This window comes from Cibotium barometz, chromosome 37, assembly GCF_041138505.1.
Source record: "Cibotium barometz isolate CiBa-2024 chromosome 37, ASM4113850v1, whole genome shotgun sequence".
Classification (NCBI taxonomy): domain Eukaryota; kingdom Viridiplantae; phylum Streptophyta; class Polypodiopsida; order Cyatheales; family Cibotiaceae; genus Cibotium; species Cibotium barometz.
In genome coordinates this window covers 9,882,046-9,902,154 of record NC_141082.1, presented here as the reverse complement: position 1 = coordinate 9,902,154, position 20,109 = coordinate 9,882,046, and the positions used below count along the sequence as shown (strand labels likewise).

General features: G+C 43.1%; 3 protein-coding genes across 7 annotated transcripts in view; 2 read left to right on the top strand and 1 right to left on the bottom strand.

Annotated features, from left to right (window-relative positions):
* The window catches only part of LOC147616924 (polyadenylate-binding protein 2-like), a 49,363-nt gene extending 39,896 nt beyond the window's left edge, over positions 1–9,467 (top strand). For all 3 annotated transcript variants that reach the window (XM_086776564.1, XM_086776566.1, XM_086776565.1), the window contains 3 exons: positions 8,019–8,195; positions 8,511–8,732; positions 8,828–9,467. In XM_086776564.1, coding sequence (XP_086632690.1) covers positions 8,019–8,195; positions 8,511–8,732; positions 8,828–9,061 — 633 coding nt within the window. In that variant the 3' untranslated portion in view covers positions 9,062–9,467. The remainder of the gene's footprint in view (positions 1–8,018; positions 8,196–8,510; positions 8,733–8,827) is intronic.
* An 818-nt stretch (positions 9,468–10,285) lies between these two features.
* LOC147616923 (major pollen allergen Ole e 10-like) lies at positions 10,286–12,305 on the bottom strand. 2 transcript variants are annotated; one of them, XM_086776314.1, is made up of 4 exons: positions 12,168–12,305; positions 12,036–12,070; positions 10,634–10,898; positions 10,286–10,517 (listed from the first exon to the last, which is right to left on the bottom strand). In XM_086776314.1, the coding sequence occupies exons 1-4, from the start codon at positions 12,229–12,231 to the stop codon at positions 10,486–10,488; spliced, it is 396 nt and encodes a 131-aa protein (XP_086632440.1). In that variant the 5' UTR covers positions 12,232–12,305; the 3' UTR covers positions 10,286–10,485. The 2 variants fall into 2 exon arrangements, with proteins under 2 accessions (XP_086632440.1, XP_086632441.1); XM_086776315.1 differs by having other exon boundaries at positions 10,634–10,895.
* A 6,103-nt stretch (positions 12,306–18,408) lies between these two features.
* The window catches only part of LOC147616922 (uncharacterized), a 31,181-nt gene continuing 29,480 nt past the window's right edge, over positions 18,409–20,109 (top strand). For both annotated transcript variants that reach the window (XM_086776562.1, XM_086776561.1), the window contains exon 1: positions 18,409–19,930. In XM_086776562.1, the coding sequence (XP_086632688.1) occupies positions 18,750–19,930 (1,181 nt within the window). In that variant the 5' untranslated portion in view covers positions 18,409–18,749. The remainder of the gene's footprint in view (positions 19,931–20,109) is intronic.

The following is a 20,109-nucleotide window of genomic DNA, read 5'->3' as shown; positions in this document are numbered from 1 at the left end:
CCAGAGATGGCAGAAGATATCCCTATGGATATACCACAGTTAGAGGAGATACCGGGCATGATTTTTCAGCCTTAGGGCATGGAACAGGAGCCACCAATAGGTGATATGCAGGCTGGACAGCAACCTGCAAATGATGGTCATTGGGTACGGAGGTCCACAAGACCCTCCAGAGCCCCTGACAGGTTTGTTCCAGGGGTTGACTACTTGATGCTTACTGACTGTGGGGAGCCCTCATGTTATAAGGAGGCTTTACAGAGGGCAGACAAGGCTCTTTGGGAGCGTGCCATGAAGTCAGAGATGGATTCTCTGCACAAAAATGGAACATGGAAGTTGGTGCATTTGCCTGCAGGCAAAAAGGTTTTGCCATGCAAATGGGTTTACAGGCTCAAAGTTGCACCTGATGCAAAGCCAAGATACAAAGCCAGGTTAGTGGCTAAGGGCTTCAAGCAAGAATATGGTGTGGACTTTGATGAGATCTTCTCTCCAGTGGTCAAAATGACCACACTTAGAGCTGTATTAGCTTTGGTTGCTCATGATGATCTGGATTTGATTCAGATGGATGTGAAGACTGCTTTTCTTCACGGTGATCTCCATGAGGAGATATATATGCAGCAGCCAGAGGGTTATGCAGTAAATGGAAAGGAGAAGCTTGTATGCAAGCTGAAAAAAAGTCTTTATGGGCTCAAACAGGCACCAAGGGAATGGTATCATAAATTTGATACATTCATGAAATCCCAGAAATTCAGGAGAAGTGACATAGATCACTGCTTATACACCAAGAAAGCTTTGGATGGCAGTCTATTGATCCTCATCTTGTATGTTGATGATATGTTGATTGCCGGGAAATCTCGTCGGGAAATCTCGTAAGGAGATGGATGCCTTGAAGAAGAGGCTGCATCAAACCTTTGATATGAAGGATTTGGGTGATGCAAATCACATTTTGGGTATGCGGATACTTCGGGACAGAAATCAGCATGTGTTGTATTTGTCTCAGAAGGAATACATTGGCAAAGTTTTGCAGAGGTTCAATATGGACGGGGGGAAGAAGACTAGTACTCCTTTGCCTCCATATGTGAAACTCAGTGCTATGGACAGCCCACAGTCAGATAGTGGCAGGGCTGATATGGCCAAGATTCCGTATGCTTCAGCTTGTGGCAGTCTCATGTATGCCATGGTTGCTACTAGGCCGGACATTGCATTTGCAGTGGGAGTGGTTTCTAGATACATGGCCAACCCTGGCAAGAAGCATTGGGAAGCAGTGAAAGGTGTCATGAGATACCTGAAGGGCACACAGGATATGTGCATTTGCTTTGGCAAACAGGATGCATTAGTGCATGGTTACACGGATTCGGATTATGCCGGTCATCCAGATAACCGGAAGTCTACTACCGGTTATGTATTTACATTCACAGGAGGTGCTGTGTCATGGATATCCAGGATGCAGAAGTGCACTGCCTTATCTACTACAGAGGCCGAGTATATTGCAGCCACAGAGGCTTGCAAGGAGGCATTATGGCTATCTCGGTTAGTGGTTGATTTGGGCTATACAGGGGATATTCCATTGTTGCATTGTGACAGTCAGAGTGCCATCCAGTTGGCAAAGAACCCTGTCTTTCATGCAAAGACGAAGCATGTGGATGTGAAGTATCACTTCATCAGAGAGGTGATAGAGAACAAGCAAATTCAGCTTGTTAAGATTCATACGGATGACAACCCGGCTGATCTGTTGACAAAGAGTTTGCCTCCGGAGCGGTTTGCTCATTGCAGACACTTGATGGGCATTGGATGAGGCCAGTTTCAGCCTTGATATGGCCTTGTATATTATCATGTACATGCTGATTTTTTCTTTTCCTTCATTTAAGGGCACTTTGCCTTTAAGTGGGAGGTTGTTGGGGTAAAGGCATTATGCCCACCCTTATAGTGTGTACAAGCCCATAAGTTATAGTACATAGTACACTTAGTACTTTTAATGTACTAAGTGCACTATGTGTACTAGTGCAATATACATGTGTGATAGGGGAGTCACACACTCATCTTGATGAGTTGACTTATCCCCACAACTCTCTCTCTCTCTCTCCCTTCTTCTCTATGTATGTCTCCCACATGAACTCTAACCCTAATTCTCTCTCCCATTCAGATCCTTCATACGCTACAAAAACCGCAAGATCCGCAATCCTGCGTCCCAATGAGTCTTCAAAGGCGTCTGCAAAAATGAGCTCAACAGTGAATGAGTGCATAGAGCAGAAGCAAACAAGCACTAGAGTGTGCTGAGTAGAGAGTGCAAGAGAGAGAGAGATATGAAGCAACTATGCTGAATATATTGAAGTGATACAGTCCCAAGCAAGAGAGCAGAAGCAAACAAGCACTAAAGTGTGCTGAGCAGAGAGTGCAAGAGAGAGATATGAAGCAACTATGTTGAATATACTGAAGTGATACAGTCTCATAAGTGAGGGAGCAAAAAGAAAGACTAGACTATGAGAAAAGTGGGAGGCCAGCCCACCTATTTATAGGTAAGAGGGGCTGGCCGAATAGACATGAGAACCTAGCTGACTGGACATGGATCTGCTGGCCGACTGGGAAAAGGTATCCGACATGGGAAAAATCCTAGAAAAATGTAGGAAAATAGGGTGGCCAGCCCACAACCAAGGGCATGAAAAGGGACCAAAAGGGGACACCAAATATGACCAGAAACTGGGGATGAATGTGCTAACACCCCCTCTCAGCACTAGATGTTGAATGTACTCCAAGAAGCCGAAGATGAGGAGCCAAGGAAGCTTGAGAAAACGGCTTGGTGAACAAATCTACTGCATTCTCTCCGCTGAAGGACAATACTCCAAATGCAAATCTCCAGCAAGAACCCGTTCACGAACATAGTGATACTGTATCTCAATGTGTTTCGTACAAGCATGAAACACAGGGTTATTGGCGATGGCGATGCAACTCTGATTGTCACACCAAAGAAGAGTAGATCCGGTAGGAGGACGGCCAAGCTCCGCCTTTGTAGAGAAAGGCAGAAACTGACAAGTTCATAAGCTGCTTTTCCAATTCCAAAATCCATCCCGGAGACTTAATCTGGTAAAGATCTGCAAATGCCTTCCAAACTTCGTGTGCAGTGTCTGCTGTATGCACATGAGAGAGAACAAAATCCTGACAATTCAACATTAGAAAAGAGAAAACACAACAATCATTTGCCTGCCAAATATCAATTTGTGCTTGAGTCACACCACCAGAAGCAAGGGTGGGAGGGGTGGCATTGGCAGGTGTAACAAGCCAATCCCAGAGATCCACGCCACGCAAGTCTGATTTCACCTTCACGTTCCACAAAGTGTAGTTGGAGCCATCCAACTTTGTAGACTCAGAGAACATATGAAGTATAGTCGGGGCAGCCATCACAAGAGCTTGGGCTCAATCTCAGAAAAATGCACAATCTCAGAAGGAGTGTTCACCATAGGTACCAGAAGCCACCAATCCGCAACTTAGAACACCAAAAATTGCAAGAGCCACTTGTAGGGAGAAAACTCAGATAGATGCTGCAGCCCTGAAAAGGTGCAGCCGACAGGTGAAGAAGGGAATCTCAGAGATCAAACCAGTGAGGGAAGACCTGAATCTGTAGTGGAGAGGTGCTGGAAGAAGCCAGCCGACCAGCAGTAGAACTGAGAAGAAAACGCAGATGTTAAGGTGCTGAGAACTGAGGCAGATCTGAGGCAGAAAGTTAACGTTGACTGGGGCAGCAAATTAATGCTGAACCTGGAGCGATGATACCATGAATGAGTGCACAAAGCGGAAGCGAACAAGCACTAGTTTGTCCTGAGCAGAGAGTGCAAGAGAGAGAGAGAGAGAGAGAGATATGAAGCAACTATGCTGAATATACTGAAGTGATACAGTCCCAAGCAAGAGACATGAAGAGTATCATAAGTGAGGGAACAAAAAGAAAGACTAGACTATGAGAAAAGTGGGAGGCCAGCCCACCTATTTATAGGTAAGAGGGGCTGGCTGACTAGACATGAGAAACTGGCCGGCTGGACATGGATCTGCTGGCCGACTGGGAAAAAGGTACCTGACATGGGAAAAATCCTAGAAAAATGTACAAAAATAGGGTGGCCAGCCCACAACCAAGGGCCATGAAAAGGGACCACAAGGGGACACTAAATATGAGCAGAAACTGGGGATGAATGTGCTAACAAACAGCCCTACCGGGAAGCTCAAGTCCAATCTGGTGGTCAACAACCAAATCAATGAACCAAACTGCTTCCGAAACAAAGAGGCATCAACTTGCTCACAAGGATCATCAACTATAACTTTGGTATGCCAAGTCCTGGGAACCTACTAAAGACCACACAAGGCCTTTCGGAACCTGTAAACCACCCCCTTTGAACCCGGAACCTCAAAGCCTGGAGGCTGCTCAACATCCTCCTCCACCTGCAAGTCACCATCTGCCACTCGCTTGGCTTTCCTACAAGTCCCCTGGGAAAGAGCTTCAACTGCAGGAGGCTCTTTGTCCCCAATACTGATACGAGACATCAGAGCATAGTTCACTTGTAAAGGCTCCTCTGATTGACGAACGCAAGAACTAGAATGTTCTTGCCTACTGCTGCCAACATCTAGCAAGCCATCCACTATCTGGTCTCGGAAAGTTTGCTGCAGCGTATCCACACATCAAGTGGTCATGATGAAACTGCCACACATCACCTAACTGAGAACCTAAAAGAGAGTGCTGAGAGTTTGTAAATCCCATTCTCCACTCCACCTTCCCATACAACCTGGCCTATCGCTTTGTCCCGGAGAGCAACAAAATGCTCCTCAAACTCCACCAGTACACCAATCTTGCAAACCTCATGCACTGACAACATATGAAAACCAAGAGTGGGACAAAAAGAACCTGGGAGGAATGCTTCCCCTCTCTGCCATCGGGAACAATCTCTAACCTGCCCTCACTGTGAATAGGGATAGTGGACTCGTCACCAATCAGGATGTGACTTGCGTGCCTCCGAAGATCCTGTAATAACTCTCAGGAAGGAGTCATGTGCTTGGAAGCACCACTGTCTAGAATCCAGTCCCGAGTGTCACTAGCGGTGAGTCCAACCGCCTCCCTGCTCGAAGAGGATGAAATGCCGGTGTCCATAATGTCCAAGTGCACAAAAGCTGGAGTCTTCACGATTAATGCTGAGGAATTTGCACCCTGCTCAATGCTCCACTTAGGACATTTCTGCCAATAGTGGCCTTTCTCGCCACAATTGTTACAGGTTCTCTTTGCCTTCAAGGCGTCACGATCCACGTCGGGCTCTTGCTCAGAAGACTTCTCCTATGAAGACTTCCCTTTGCCCTTATTGCGGCCTTGCGATCGTTGGCCAATCAAGGCCTCAAAACCTCCACCCTGTGGAGGGTTCGTAAAATGCTCTTCTTGGTCCAAGACCATAGGCACAAACTCCTCCCATGTGATGGTGTTGAGCCTGCCATTGGTGATCAAAGAGGAGTAGAAAGCTGAGTACTGAGAGGTCAGATGAGATAGCAAATTGATGGCCATGTCCTCTGAAGATATCTCCTTCCCAGCTTGAAGAACCTCTTGCTGAAGAGCCTACAACTTGTTGATGTGCTCCTGCATCGTCGAAGACTTTGCAGGATCCATCAGCTGCATCTGCACTTCCAAGGAGATCCGCTTCATGGGTGATACCCTGTTATATAGAGAAGCTAAATGATGCGAAATCCCTTTGGCCAGCGTCATATGTTTGATATGATTAATCACCTGTGGTGTGCAATTAAGGAAGATGAAAGAACGCACACGGTCATTGACACGATCCCACAATTGTGCTTGAGTCTCCCGTTCTTTCCGAGTAGAGGGTAACAGCTCCCCGTCCTCCAACTTTGGCCGTGGAACACCAACAATAATGAAATCAGCCAAGTCATAAGACTCCATAACCTTCCAGATGCCATAGTTGGTCCCGTCCAACTGTCGATCCATTGGGAATGTGGGGAGAGTAGGGATCTCCACGTGCTTCTCAGCCATCTCAAGCAAGTTTGCCATCTCAAGGGTTCACAAGGTCTTGTGAAGGGAGGGTGGGTGGGAAAAAAAATGAAGAGGAGGTTGCAAATAGTATGCAAGGTGGCTGTCCGATGGTGACGGCCGCCTTCTACCTTATCTCCAACTCCCGAACAGCCCAAGCAATCTCTAATCAGCACCACAAATCAGCAAACCCTCAAGGTCCCACCGTCTCCAAGCTTCAAGCCACCTGGGGCTATGATACCATGTCAGAATGCACAGCGGAAATGAAGACAATTGCTGTAGAGAGCAAAATGCAGATTAGAGAGGGAGAGAGCAGCTGTATAAACTCGCTATATACACTGGAAAATCCCGGAAATGATACAATGGAAGTGTGGGGGCTAGGGCCAATATATATGGCCCCAGGCTGCTGGTTGGCCAGCCCATAAACAGCCGACAGCAGCAATAAATGCTCACGACCAGCAAAAAGACCAGTCGGCCAGGTAAAAATCAGTCGGCCAGCACTGAGGCTCAAGTCGGGTAGCACCAGATCAGTCAGAAGATACAGTCCTCCCACACCCAGCAAAAATGGAAAAAATTATGGAAAGTGAGGAAAAATGGGGGAACACCTAAAATGGGCGGGCACACCCACAACAGAGGCCCTAGTGTATACTATAGAGACAGGAGATGACTGCTAACACCATAAGGGTGCCCACACACACCTCAAGCCCAAAAAGGGGCTGGCTACTTGATATAGATGTCCACCTACTTATTAATGGGTGTCAACTTGCAAGGGTTATAACATTACATTATATAATGAATTAAGTGTAGAGGATATCCAATACTTACCACACCTGTTCACATGCCACAAATCTCATTAGAAAAGAGGGCATTCATACAGGGTTTAAACTTTACGGGTGTGCGGTCCGTGCCCGTGAATTGGACACACATAGTAGGGAGTTCACATGAAAACAGTTTCAAGCACGCAAACATGTGTGCACGTGCAACTTTGCCATGGAAGCACCTTCCTTTCATGGAACTTTAAAGCACAGGCATTTTCGGGCACACATCTGGCTCTCCAGAAAGCACGAGTCAGGCATCCTGTGCACGCAGCGGCCACAATACGGACAGCATGAAGTATGCCTCCCCCCTTGTAAGGGCGACACAAGATTGGGGACGAGAGTGAGGAGGACCACTTGGGTGTCCAAATGGTGACAAGATTGGGGATGAGAGTGAGGAGGACCACTTGGGTGGCCAAATGGTGACAAGGAGAATTTAGGCAGTGTGCGGACTGAGAACTGATGTCTTCATTCTCAGTCATCTTTTGTAATTGGAGTACAGTTGTAACACCTCTTTCTTGTACATAATACACATTAGTACTTTCGGAATCTTGTGTGTGTTATGTAATTCCGCTGCAGTCTTTCTATCTCTGAAAACCCTAGCACATAGGCATGAGTGTTCTACATTCTTGCTCTCTGTTTATTGTTGAGACCGTTGCATCCTCGTGGAACAGTAGACAAACAACATTAGGATTTTCTTAGTTTGGTTGGAATATTATTTTTTTCTGTACTACAGATTTGGCTTAAGACCCCTAGGGTCTTCTACCGCCTCATGCCGACGTGCATGGTAGTTGTACTCTGGATGTATACCATGATAATAGACCCTTGTGATCTTTTTTAAGATAATAATAAAATCTCTCTCTCTCCCCTTTTTCATTAATGTGACATGACTTATGTTTGAAAGTTCTTGAATTAAACAATTTCAAACCTTTGACTTTTATCTCTATGTTGTCTTTTCTTTGTATTCTTCATTTTGTTTTGTCTTGTTTAAAATGTTCCAAGTTAAGTTGTTCAATCTTGGATATAGTCCAATCTTATGCTTGGAAGATTTCACAAATTTTGCTAGTAACAAGTCTAGTTGTTTTCTGTATTCAATCAACTTGTGGTCATTGTCTTAGTGAGATAAGTGGTGATTTTTTGGGTCTTTTAAAATGTAATCAAATTGACGTTCTAAGAAGTTTTCTTTCCCTCCCCTCCCACAGCCAGCTGGATATGGATACCAGCAGCAGGTGCTTACGGGTCTACGACCTGGTGGAGCACCAATGCAAAATTTTTTTCTTCCTATGATGCAAAGGCAAGGACAGCAAGGGCAGAGGCTTATGGGAAGACGTGGCAATTCACAGCAACAGCCACAGCAGCAACAGCAACAGCCGCAGCAGGTAACCTCAAAAGTTAAATACTAATTTTTAAGCCGATGCTACTTAACTCATGTGGCCATTACCATGGTGGAAAGAACTTTAATGTGGAGAGGTTTGAAGGTCTTGACATAAGTCTGATACCACTATATGTTGTCCCCACACATGTGAACATGCCACAAGCACACGTGGCATGCAAGCGGGCGGTGGGCATATGGACCTGCACATACCCACATATGGGTCCACATCCACCACACTCACACATGCACCTGGTATCGAAGTTTTCGGGCTTTTGCTTGTATAACTTGCTGATTTTGTACCATTGTGTGTTGATGCTAGTACCTTCGCAATAACAATCGTGGTTTCCGCTACATGCCGAATGCACGGAACACACCGGATGCAGTTGTTTCTCCTCAAGGACTAATGGGCAGCATGCTTCCGGTTCCTCTAGAAATCGGTAGTATACCAGTTCCAGCAGCTGATACAAGTTTACCACAACCTATACCGATTAGCGCACTGGCATCTGCACTGGCATCAGCTCCTCTCGAGCAGCATAGAGCGGTGTGCATTCATTTTTGAATCACCTTGTACTAAATTTTTTGGAGTTCGAGTATTCTCTTGAACTTCGTACTTACTTTTGGATTGTGGGGCTTCAGATGTTGGGTGAGCAACTGTACCCATTGGTTGACCAGTTAGAACATGATCATGCTGGGAAAGTGACTGGCATGCTTCTGGAGATGGACCAGACCGAGGTTTTGCACCTTCTCGAGTCACCGGAGGCCTTAAAAGCAAAAGTAGGGGAGGCCATGGAGGTGTTGCACCATGCCCAAGCGGTAGCAGCAACCAATCAGCTTGGATCATTATCGTTGAGTGATGCTCAGAAATCCTGAGGGATCATTTTTTTTTTTGCTGGGCCCCTCCCAAAATTGTTTTGGCTTCATAATCCCAGCAAGCTCTATTTTAACAGTGTGTTTTGGTGGTGGCTGGTGGCTGGCCTAGTGGGAAGGTCATTCTTATCTAATTTTTGAGGCACTTCATTTTCAGATGAGTCTGGTACCCTGTTGTTACCAGGACAGCAGAGAATTCTTTGCTATGCGGCTCATTTATATTGACATGTAAGTAGTAGGACGACTCGAAGTTTGAAGAAAGACATTGTAGTAATAATGATTGATTATTTTTATCGTCTCTTTATGCAAAAATAAGATGCTTCAGGATTCTGCTAGCACTTATGGTGCAAACAATTTGAGCAACTTAAGATTTTTCACCTATTATGAATAATGAGATTTATGAACTTAAGGAGCACAGTAGTATTGTTTAGCTGATGTTAATCAAGTTTGTTTAATTTGTTTGTTTCAAGGATTTCACTCTTTTTTTCACAAGATAGTTTTGAGCTGTCTAGTTTCGAATTGTGTGTGCTTTGTTGATGACTATGAGAGGCTATCACAAGGTCAATTAATTTTCAGATGAAATGTAATGTATATCACAAGGACAATAGATTTTCCTGCATCACTCTTGTTGGGTTGGGGTGTCGGGGGGAGGGAGAGAGCCTTGCTCAGGTTGCATGCTTAATTTTTGTTAAAAATTACATGCCAATATTGTCTTGGCTTTTTGTGTGGGGTCTTGAATGCCTTGAATGATGTAAACTACTTCGGATTAGAACCGGGTTGAGCAGTTTTTACAAGAGAGTGTAGTGTCAGCTTTCAAAAGAATATCCTCCTGTTTGTGTCTCATGCATTTTTCTATGCATATTTTTAATCCAAAATAGTGATCATAAATTTAAAAAAATGACTTCCTCATTGAAGCCTCATGTAGTATTCTTGGTGTTAAGAATAAGACATTTTCACCGCTTGGCTCACATACATGAGATTTGCTTGGTGTCTTATGAGATTTATTGGCCTTACATATTTTTTGGTGTTTGGTGGATGCTTTTGGCTATAAGTATTATACACTCAACTTTTACTTCAGAGAGTAAAAGCATAAATTATTCTTTTTTTTTGAGACATTCAATTTGGTATTTGGAAATGAACATCAATCCGATTTTTGGAGTCTTAAGCACTAGCCACCAACATTAATTCAGGTCATGATGAGAAGAGACATATTTGGGAGATTAGTGATTTGTAAACTGCGCGTCATCATTAATCATAAATAAGACAGGATTGTAGAAGTTAGAATAACAACCTCATATTATAAGTACATGTACATGAAGACAATGCAGGTTTCTGTGGTGGCTGACATGAAAACAGTTCACAGTAATTGTCAAATTGGAGCTGCGCAAAAAGCTCCTCAAAATATCGTTGCTATCTTCAAAACAGAACTACTGAGGTGGGTAGGTGCAGCCGCCATAACCTGCAAGGACAGGTAAGATATGGAAAAGAGAGAACGAGTTATCAACAAAAGCATAGTATGTTAGGAAGGGTATTTGATTTTAAGAACCCACTCAGAAGGGGTTGTTGGAGACTTACTGGGGTCTGTGAAGACCACAAGGCCAGTGCCTTGGAAGTAGCAGTTCCAATAATTGCGGCCATGGGCCTGGTAGTACAGGTTCATGGCGTAGGAGGCGTGGGAGATGAGGGTATTTGGGTTGTAGCATGCACCCCCGGGTTCAAGCTGCCTGCAATCTGCCCCCCCTTCTCCACAGGCAAAGTTCAAGTTAGCAGTCAATTCTGCATCTGGGACGGAGGGGTTGGCCACACACCATAGTTTCTGCCCTCCTTGCTGCTGCTGCTGCTACGACACAGGACGCATAACATCATGCACATGCATGCATATATACAGTAAAACATGTATGCATGCTTAGCAGGAGCTTAGAACTCACTCACATAAACACGCACATGCATACACACCTTCATTCATTCATGCATACACACACCATGTATGTATGCACATAGCATCATGTATACATGTGTGCACGAGCGCACACACTGCACCATTGATGGCATACCATTGATGACATGCATCACTAAAGGTTTTCTGAGGTATGAATTTGACAGAGCTCAAATTCACACGTAAATGCTTACACACATGCATACGCACCTTCATTCATTCATGCATACACACACCATGTATGTATGCACATAGCATCATGTATACATGCGTGCACGAGCACACACACACACACACACACACACACACACACACACACTGCACCATTGATGTCATACCATTGATGACATACATCACTTAAGGTATGAATTTGACAGAGTTCATATTCACACGTAAATGCATACATGCCATGTATGTATGCATATAGCATCACGTATACATGCATGCACGAGCACACACACACACACACTTCACCATTGATGACATACATGACTAAAGGTTTACTAAGGTATGAATTCGACAGAGCTCACATTCACACATACATGCATACATGCCATGTATGTATGCACATAGAATCGCATATACATGCGCGCACGTACACACACACACACTCACTCACTCACTCCACCATTGATGACATACATCACTAAAGGTTTACTAAGGTATGAATTTGACAGAGCTCACATTCACATACATGCATCGTATTAAGGAATGTCTCTGCTGGGAATTTGGAGGTAAAAACATGAGGAACGTACCTGGTCCCTTGGGATTCTAGATGCTAAATTAAATATAACGGACCTTGGGATTCTAACTGGATATAAATTGATGCTAACTGCATGCCAATTGTGTATCACCAATGTGGGTTCAATTAACAACTCTATCGACCGGATTAGGCTTTAATAATTATCATCAATGGGGAAACGATTGAAGACAAGAATACCCAAATTTCCGAATTTGAGAAAACCAATGATTCTCGGTGCCAAATTCTGCATTAAGGATGCGGGAAAACCAAGGGAAAACAGGTTTATTGGAGGAACTTACATTGGGAGCTGGAGGGTTCCTGATGGCATTGTGAGCTGCAGGGCCATAAAAACACAGAATTATTTAGAAAGGATTGGGTGCTAAGTATGCTAATGTGAGAAATGCAGAGAGATTATTGAGTGGGCTGATCACCTGAGGATGGAAGGAGGCAGAGCAAGGAGAGGAGAGTGACATGCAGCAATGTGAAGGAAGCCATAGCTAGAGGAATTGCAGCTAGCAAGTATACCTGTATGTGTGTGTATGTGTGTGTGTGTGTGAGAGAGAGAGAGAGAGAGATGCCTCTTTATTGTAAGAAGTCTTGCTTGAGACAAACTTCCCCCTGTCAACTCAACGGCCCCCTTTGGTTTCAAACGGTCACAATACGGTGCCTGCCCAATCCCCTTTCTCTAGCCCGCCCTCCTCACTTGGCTTCTTAGATTTTCAAAATTTAAAGTCTAGTTCACACCTCAATGGCCAAGAGGCTTGGCTTCACACACCTGTGTGCTGGGTCCCCACATATACGAGACACACGGACGCACAATGTTGCCCGCCCAAGCTTTCTCATCGTCATCACATCTTGCCACATTCTAACAGGGCTCCAGAGTCCCGCTCTTAGACTCAAACAGAGAAACACTTTTTGGTGTGTTTTCGAGCTGCAGTCTAACACGGTTTTAGAGTCCCGCTCTTAGACTCGAATAGAGAAACGCTTTTTGCCATTCGTACGGTTCCCGTTCCCATTAGCTTTTGACGACCTCCTTCCGAGAATGTTTTACTGACATCTACTATATGTGTAAAGGCACCAAGTTGACTTCTTTTTGACATTCCTCCCCCATGCAACATGTGCCTCAATCAACAAGTCTATCCCAAAGTCCCAGAATGTGCCCATACTCACAAATACGTGGGTGTTGTGTAACCAATTTAATCAATAAGTGGGTGTTATGTAACCAATTTAATCAATATATTATCTTTTCAAACCTTCCAAAGAAAATTAGGTGCTACTCAATCTTTTAAAAAATTCCTTCTAGCCATTTGGAAGGGCCAAAAAGTTGGATTCACCCAAGCCACTTGGCTTAATCATTAAATAAAAATCAGTCCTAAAAGAAGCCCAAGTGATTATTTTTATTTGAACTTTTGAATCTTTCTAAACATTTCATAATAGCCTAAAAGTTCATGAAGTGTGAAATTAAAGTTAGATGAGGACATCTTTCTAAACATTTCATAATAGTCTAAAAGTTCATGAATTGTAAATTAAATTTAGATGACATCTTTCTGAACTTTTGAATTTTTCTAAAAATTTCATCATATAGTCTAAAAGTTCATGAAGTGTGAAATTAAAGTTAGATGAGGACATCCCTGTCACGTTGTTTCTCAAAGGAGGGGGTGCATCCCCTATTCACATGAGTAATCACCCAAAATATTGGTGCATTTATTTTCCTTAAAAATCAACAAGCTGAAATATGCTAATTGACAAAGCTCAAAAACTTTATGGTGGAGACTAAGGTTTGATCCTTAGGGAATCACATTTGCATAGTGTACTGCACGTCCATGCTAGGTGACTCTTTATGGTGGAGACCAGGGTTCGATCCTTAGGAAATCACACTTGAATAGTATATTGCACATGTCCATGCTAGGTGACTCTTTATGGTGGAGACCAGGGTTCGATCCTTAGGAAATCACATTTGAATAGTGTATTGTGCATGTCCATGCTAGGTGACTTTTTTTATTATGTAAAAGGCATTCATGTGAGTAGGCATCGTCATCCTTGACAATTGCCTCATTTGTTCACCACACTACCTTCGTGTCCATGCTAGGTGACTTTTTGTGTGAAAGGCATTCATGACTAAGCATCACTATCCTCAACAACCCATTGCCTTCTAGGGTTTCTTCATGTACTTGATTGTATAGGGAAAGCCTTTTGGACTCCTTTGTGAGGAAATTCCATACAAGGCATGAAATGGGGATCCTACCTCCAATCTGGCCGAAGCGTTTGAGATTAACGAATGAAGTTTGGGTCTAGTGTGATACTTAGATCCTTGCAAAGTACAAAAGTCAACACTTGGATACCACACATCACTTTAAAAGCTAAAGAAAAGCTACAAGACCATCTAGGTCACCATCAAAAAGTTCGTTGAATCATCACTTGGAGGATTACTCTTCGGTGAAGTCTCTATCATAGCTAGAGCTAAGGTGAGATACTAAATTTAAAGAAGTTCTAATGACTTAGTACACTCCAAAGCCATTAACCATCACCAAGGGCTACTCATTTCTTCACCAACCCTAGGCACTTTCAATGCATTAGCATTCTCTCGTGTCCCTTCATTGGCATTGCCTTCTTCATGCATAACCTCATGTAGCTCCTCCATTGCCTTCTTCATGCATAACCTCATGTAGCTCCTCCATTGGCTCGGTTTGCTTTATGCTCAAGGACTTCTCTATAAGTGCTCTTCCCCTTGGAATTATCTCCTCTTCCCATATTGCCTTGCTAAGGAAAAGTCTGATGAAGAAAACCAAATCTCAACTCCACTTTGACCTAGTCAATGCCCCTTGCTAAGAAGATCTTTGGCTTGGTAGAGAGGTAAAGTGAGGTAGAAAACCAAATATCGACTCCACTTTGACCCGGTCAATGCCCTACATCACTCTATTTTTTACTTCTTTTTTGGAAAGTCAACCTTATAATGTTAACCACCAAAACAAACTCCAATTCAGGTGCTCTTTGGCTAATGGGAAGCTTAAAAAAATATGCGCTCAAGATATGCAAAACGCCTCGAACCAAACACAAGCTATTTTTGACTGAGTCACGTTTCCGCATGCAGTTAACTTTTACCAATTGAAGGACCAAATGGGAATAGAATTGGGCATGCTATAGCTTGAAATGTAGCTCTTGGATGCTCTATCAAGCTATGTAAACAACCTCCCAATCAGCCCCTAGGATTTTGGACTGAATTAGGGTTTTACATTTCTACAAGATGATGTGAACTTTTACAGATTTGGGAATGCAATTGGTACTGGAATTGGCCACTTGATAGCTTGGATTGTCGCTCTTAGATAGCTATATCAAGCCATCTAACCACCTCCACAACATCCCTTAGGGTTTCACAGTGAATTTGGGTTTTGTCAAAAATTATCACTAGGAAATTTGGCGAATTTTTGGCATGACCTTTGCCTATAATCAACCAAATCTCAATCCATAATGGTTTGGAGTCCATACACCGAAATTTCCAATTCTTGCATGCTATTGGCAAATGATTCCATGGCTATCTTGCCAAAATCCTCAAGATTCAAGCAATGTTGAAGAATCACAAGGATAGATGATTTAATCATGATGTAATCACTATTTTAGACACAAATCTTGGAAAGCACCACTTTCTTGACAAAATCAAATCTCATGAAAGCTTGAAAGAGGCCATTACTTTGCAGGGTTGAAAAGCTTGAAGAAATCAAACATTGAAGCTTTATGCTCCCATTTTTGATACATTCAAGCTTGGCAACACTCCCGCTTTGCTCCCATTGCGTATGAACATGAGAAAAGCATCATAAATCCCTGCTTCATTTTGGCGCTAGCTCTATAGGAGAGTAGCAGTCTCATGATGCTTACTCTTAATGATTAAAGGTCAAAGTTGCTTCCATAAATGGCTCACAAATGGCCCAAACAAGTCTTAAAGCTATAGATTGCTCTCTTGAAAGGTAAGGTTTACAGAAGTAGGCTCAAAAGTGATGCATGAAATTTACAAAAATTGGGGAAAATTTTACAAAAATTAGGCATCATATCTCTAAGGCTTGATAAAAAATGGCTCAAGGTTGCTAAAGAAAAGCTTGGTAAAACATGCTTGAACTAGGGTTTGAAAAATCTCAAGAAATTTTCAAAAATATTTAGGGAAATGATGCTCAAAACAAAGCTCTGATACTACTGAGAAAGAAACTAGAACACTCATAAACCGGAGTTTGCACGATTGCACTCAAAAGAGGAGGACACACTCTTCTTCTCAAGTGGGAGAAGCCACCATAGCCAAGATAAGAAAGAAAACTATAATTGTGATTAGTAAATTGATTAGTGCCCTCATTAGCCTTATTCTCAGTTATATACATGACTGTCCTTTCACACTACACTTAAAAGTGTCCATGGACATGGTGGCCAACCTATTTCCTAGCCCTTGGCTGCTTCCACATTCACTTAATCCCTTGGCCTTGGGCCCAAAATGGACATGAGACATTTTTAGCTTTGTTACATATTTATGTACATATATATATGTCTCTCTCTATATGTGTGTGTGTGTGTGTGTGTGTGTGTGTGTGTGTACACATACACGGTATGTATACACACACACACACACACACACACATACACATACACACACATATATATACACACACACACACACACACACACACACATATATATATACATATATACACATGTATACATATATTCACATGTATATATGTGTGTGTATGTGTATGTGTGTGTGTGTGTGTATACACACACACATACATGTACATGTACATGTATATATATATACTAGTCCCCCAACCCGTCCTCCAGATAGGGAAGAATGCATACCATGGAGGCAAGCCTTAATTTGTAGCCCATCGAGCACTTGTGTTGTTGCAAGCATCATTCATTTGATATGCATGTCCATGAGATGTCCACCAAGGCATTGCCCACCAACAACCCTTGATAAACAATTGCATTAGGAATTTGTTTGTCCTTGTCACTTGCTCCTCTACTGCCCGTATGCCTAAAGATGCAAGGAAGCTGACCATGTCTAAACAAAGGCTCTCAAATTGTATAACCATTAAAAAAAGTTCACTTTTCCTTGACCTCTTCCTATTGGGCACATTGTGCAAATAGTGCAAACCAAGCACTACATCGAGTGGGTAGACCCGTCTACAAAGGGGTAAAAGTATACATGTTATCTACTAATAATAGCCAGTAAAATGAGTACAAATATTCAGGTGTGGGCCTATTTGTCTACCACGGGAAAAAACATGCACATGTGTATACATAGGAAGAAAACACACACACACACACACACATTATACCAACTATGGTCAAAAAAAAAATCTTTGTTTTGGATCTCATCAGCTTTTCCCATAGCATGCCACTTTATACAAATCCACTAGTGCGTTGCCAAACATGGTATTATTTTTAGGCCATATTTTACACCCAATGCATTCCAAGAGACAGCATTCAAGCGCTGCAATCTCAACACACATATCCATCAAAGCAATGCCAACCATAATATTTTACACCTAATGCATTCCAAGAGATAGCATTCAAGCACTGCAATCTCAACACACATATCCATCAAAAAGCAATGCCAACCATAATATTTTTTTGAAGCAACCTCTGTATATGCATTGCTCTTTGTCAATTGCTTCTATGCTTACACATACTTTCAACATGCACCACACGTACATACATATCCATGAGCATGGGACCTACATACATATCCATGAGCATCGCACTTGCAATGCTAACCATAATATTTTTTCCAAGCAACCTCTGTATAGCAATCTCGTCATGCATTGCCCTTTATCAATTGCTTCTATGCTTCCACATACTTTCAACATGCACCACACGTACATACATATCCATGAGCATGGGACCTACATACATATCCATGAGCATCGCACTTGCATACATATCCATGTGAAAGCACTTGCATACATATCCATGTGAAAGCATTACAAAGCACATATCATCCCCCATCAACCCTTGCCTACATGTCCACCTTGGTCCTCTTAGGCATAAACTACAAAAGGGAGTTCCCTAGGCTCTTGTTATTCTTTTGCAAGTGTACCACACTTGGCAAATATATGGATTGAAAGTTTGAAGTGTTTCATTGGCCATGCTAGGCATATATTGCAATTAGTGGAACTCAAGCTATTGCAAGAGCATTAAATTTGGCATACGTATCTATCTTAACATATCCCAAAAGTCCCTTTTGTACATAAATGAGGACATTCCATGAGAATTGCAATTGGCATACTGTACATTACATACATATCCATGAGCATCGCACATGCATACATATCCATGAGCATCGCACCTACATACATATCCATGTGAAAGTAGTGCAGAGCACAATATCATCCCTTGTGTGTGTGTGTGTGTCTACATGTATATACACACATATATATACACATGCACATGCTCTGTGTATGTGTGTATATAGACACATATGTGTGTACACATGCAGGGACACACATACACACTTCAAAAAATAACTATACTTACACAAATAATAAATGCTAAGGAAGGCATATCTTATCTGCAAAATTCCAAATGAATACAACTTTTTTCTTACGAAGAATACATAGAATTTCCTTGACACGATTAAACATATTTACAACAAATCTAAAAATTCTAAAAAACAAAAATTACAAAAGTTGCCTTCAAGGCTTGTCTTTGCAACTTTTCTAGGGTTTATGGTTTTCTAGTCAGATGCAGGAAGGCTCCGGAGAAGAAACAGGTTTTGGGATACTGCCTGAACAGTCCCTCTTGAGGCGGTATTCCACCGTCTCTGAACATCCGCCATCATTCTGTTGGCCAGGAAGCCCTAATTTCTGAACATCCATCATCATCTTCCTCCGTAAACCTGCAGCAGGAAACCTTTCGCTGTCATGTGGGAATGGCCGTTATCTGTGGCATTGAGTTCTTGTTCGCCTGTTAGAATTCAGCTGTAAGAAAGTATCCTTTAGGGGTTTGCATTGTAAAGGCAGGCAGTTTGCACTATGTCGGTAGCAGCAGGTGTCAGTGATGCTGCCATCACTGTTAGAGAGAAGCTCAGGGGGAAGATCGGCCAAACAAAGGTGAAAAGATACTGGCCTGGAAAAGCTCCGGAATGGGCGGATGATGCTGATGAAGATGCCGAGGTCAGGGCTTTGCGTGTCACCAAGGAAGAGCTGCTTCAGAGAGCTTTTCCATCTGAGGATGGGTTTGATATTGCCAGTGCCATGGATGACCCTAGGCTTAGGCGGCTGGCTGAAAGCCGCAGGGACAGAGAAGAAGCAATTGCTCGCCACCGACAGATCAGGCAAGCGGAAATTGTCACTACAAGGGAGGAGGAGAGGAGAGCACAGGAAGGTGCGGAGTTTGAGGAAGAAGATGAGGATGCCATTGAACGGAGGAGGAGAAGGCTTAAAGAGAAGAGGCTTAATGAGCCTGAAATGGAGGAGTTGCAAGAGGAAGAGGAAGAGGAAGAGGAGGAGGAGGAGTCAGAATATGAGACAGATTCTGAAGAGGATGTTGGGGTGAGGGCAATGATCAAGCCTGTTTTTGTACCAAAGCAAGAGAGGGAAACTATCCAAGAGAGGGAGAAGGTGGAAGCAGAAGAAAGAGCATTGGAGGAGTCCCTGAAGAAGCGGCTCGAAGAGAGGAAGCTGGAAACCAAACAAATTGTTGTGGAAGAAATAAAGAAAGAGGAGGAGATTGCCAGAAACATGGAAGCAGATGGTGATGGTGGTGAGGTTGACACAGATGATGAAGTAAATGAGGCTGAGGAATATGAGGCTTGGAAGGTGAGAGAAATCGCTCGTATTAAGAGGGATCGGGAAGACAAGGAAGCCATGATTAAGGAGAGGGAAGAGGTAGAGAAGCTCAGGAACATGACAGAGGAGGAGCGGCGGGAGTGGGAGAAGAAGAATCCCAAGCCTCTCGCACTCACCAAGAAGAAGTGGAAGTTTATGCAGAAATACTATCACAAGGGTGCTTTCTTTCAAACGGGGGCTGATGACACAGGGGGGACTGCAGGAGGTGATGACATCTTCAGGAGAGATTTTTCGGCACCGACTGGAGAGGACAAGATGGACAAGACTATTCTTCCAAAGGTTATGCAGGTCAAACACTTTGGTCGCAGTGGAAGAACCAAATGGACTCATCTTGTTGCTGAGGATACGACGGACTGGACTGATCCGTATGTCAATTTCTTCTTCTTCAACTATCATTTGTCTCCTTTTGATTTCAGTTTTTCTCATCCATGCCTGTGAGCTGTTTTACCATAAATTTGAACTCTATGGATCTGATTTATCCTGTTTATCTGGTTGCCCTAGTGGAATCTGGTGGCTTCTTTTCTATTTATTGTGCTTATAAGCT

Bases quoted from the DNA above. Each gene is read 5' to 3' on its own strand.
- LOC147616923 (XM_086776314.1), bottom strand. From the start codon at position 12,231: ATGGCTTCCTTCACATTGCTGCATGTCACTCTCCTCTCCTTGCTCTGC. The intron at 12,071-12,167 runs GTGATCAGCCCA...ATGGCCCTGCAG, and splicing joins CTGCCTCCTTCCATCCTCAG to CTCACAATGCCATCAGGAAC. The intron at 10,518-10,633 runs GTAAGTCTCCAA...CTGTCCTTGCAG, and splicing joins TGTGGTCTTCACAGACCCCA to GTTATGGCGGCTGCACCTAC.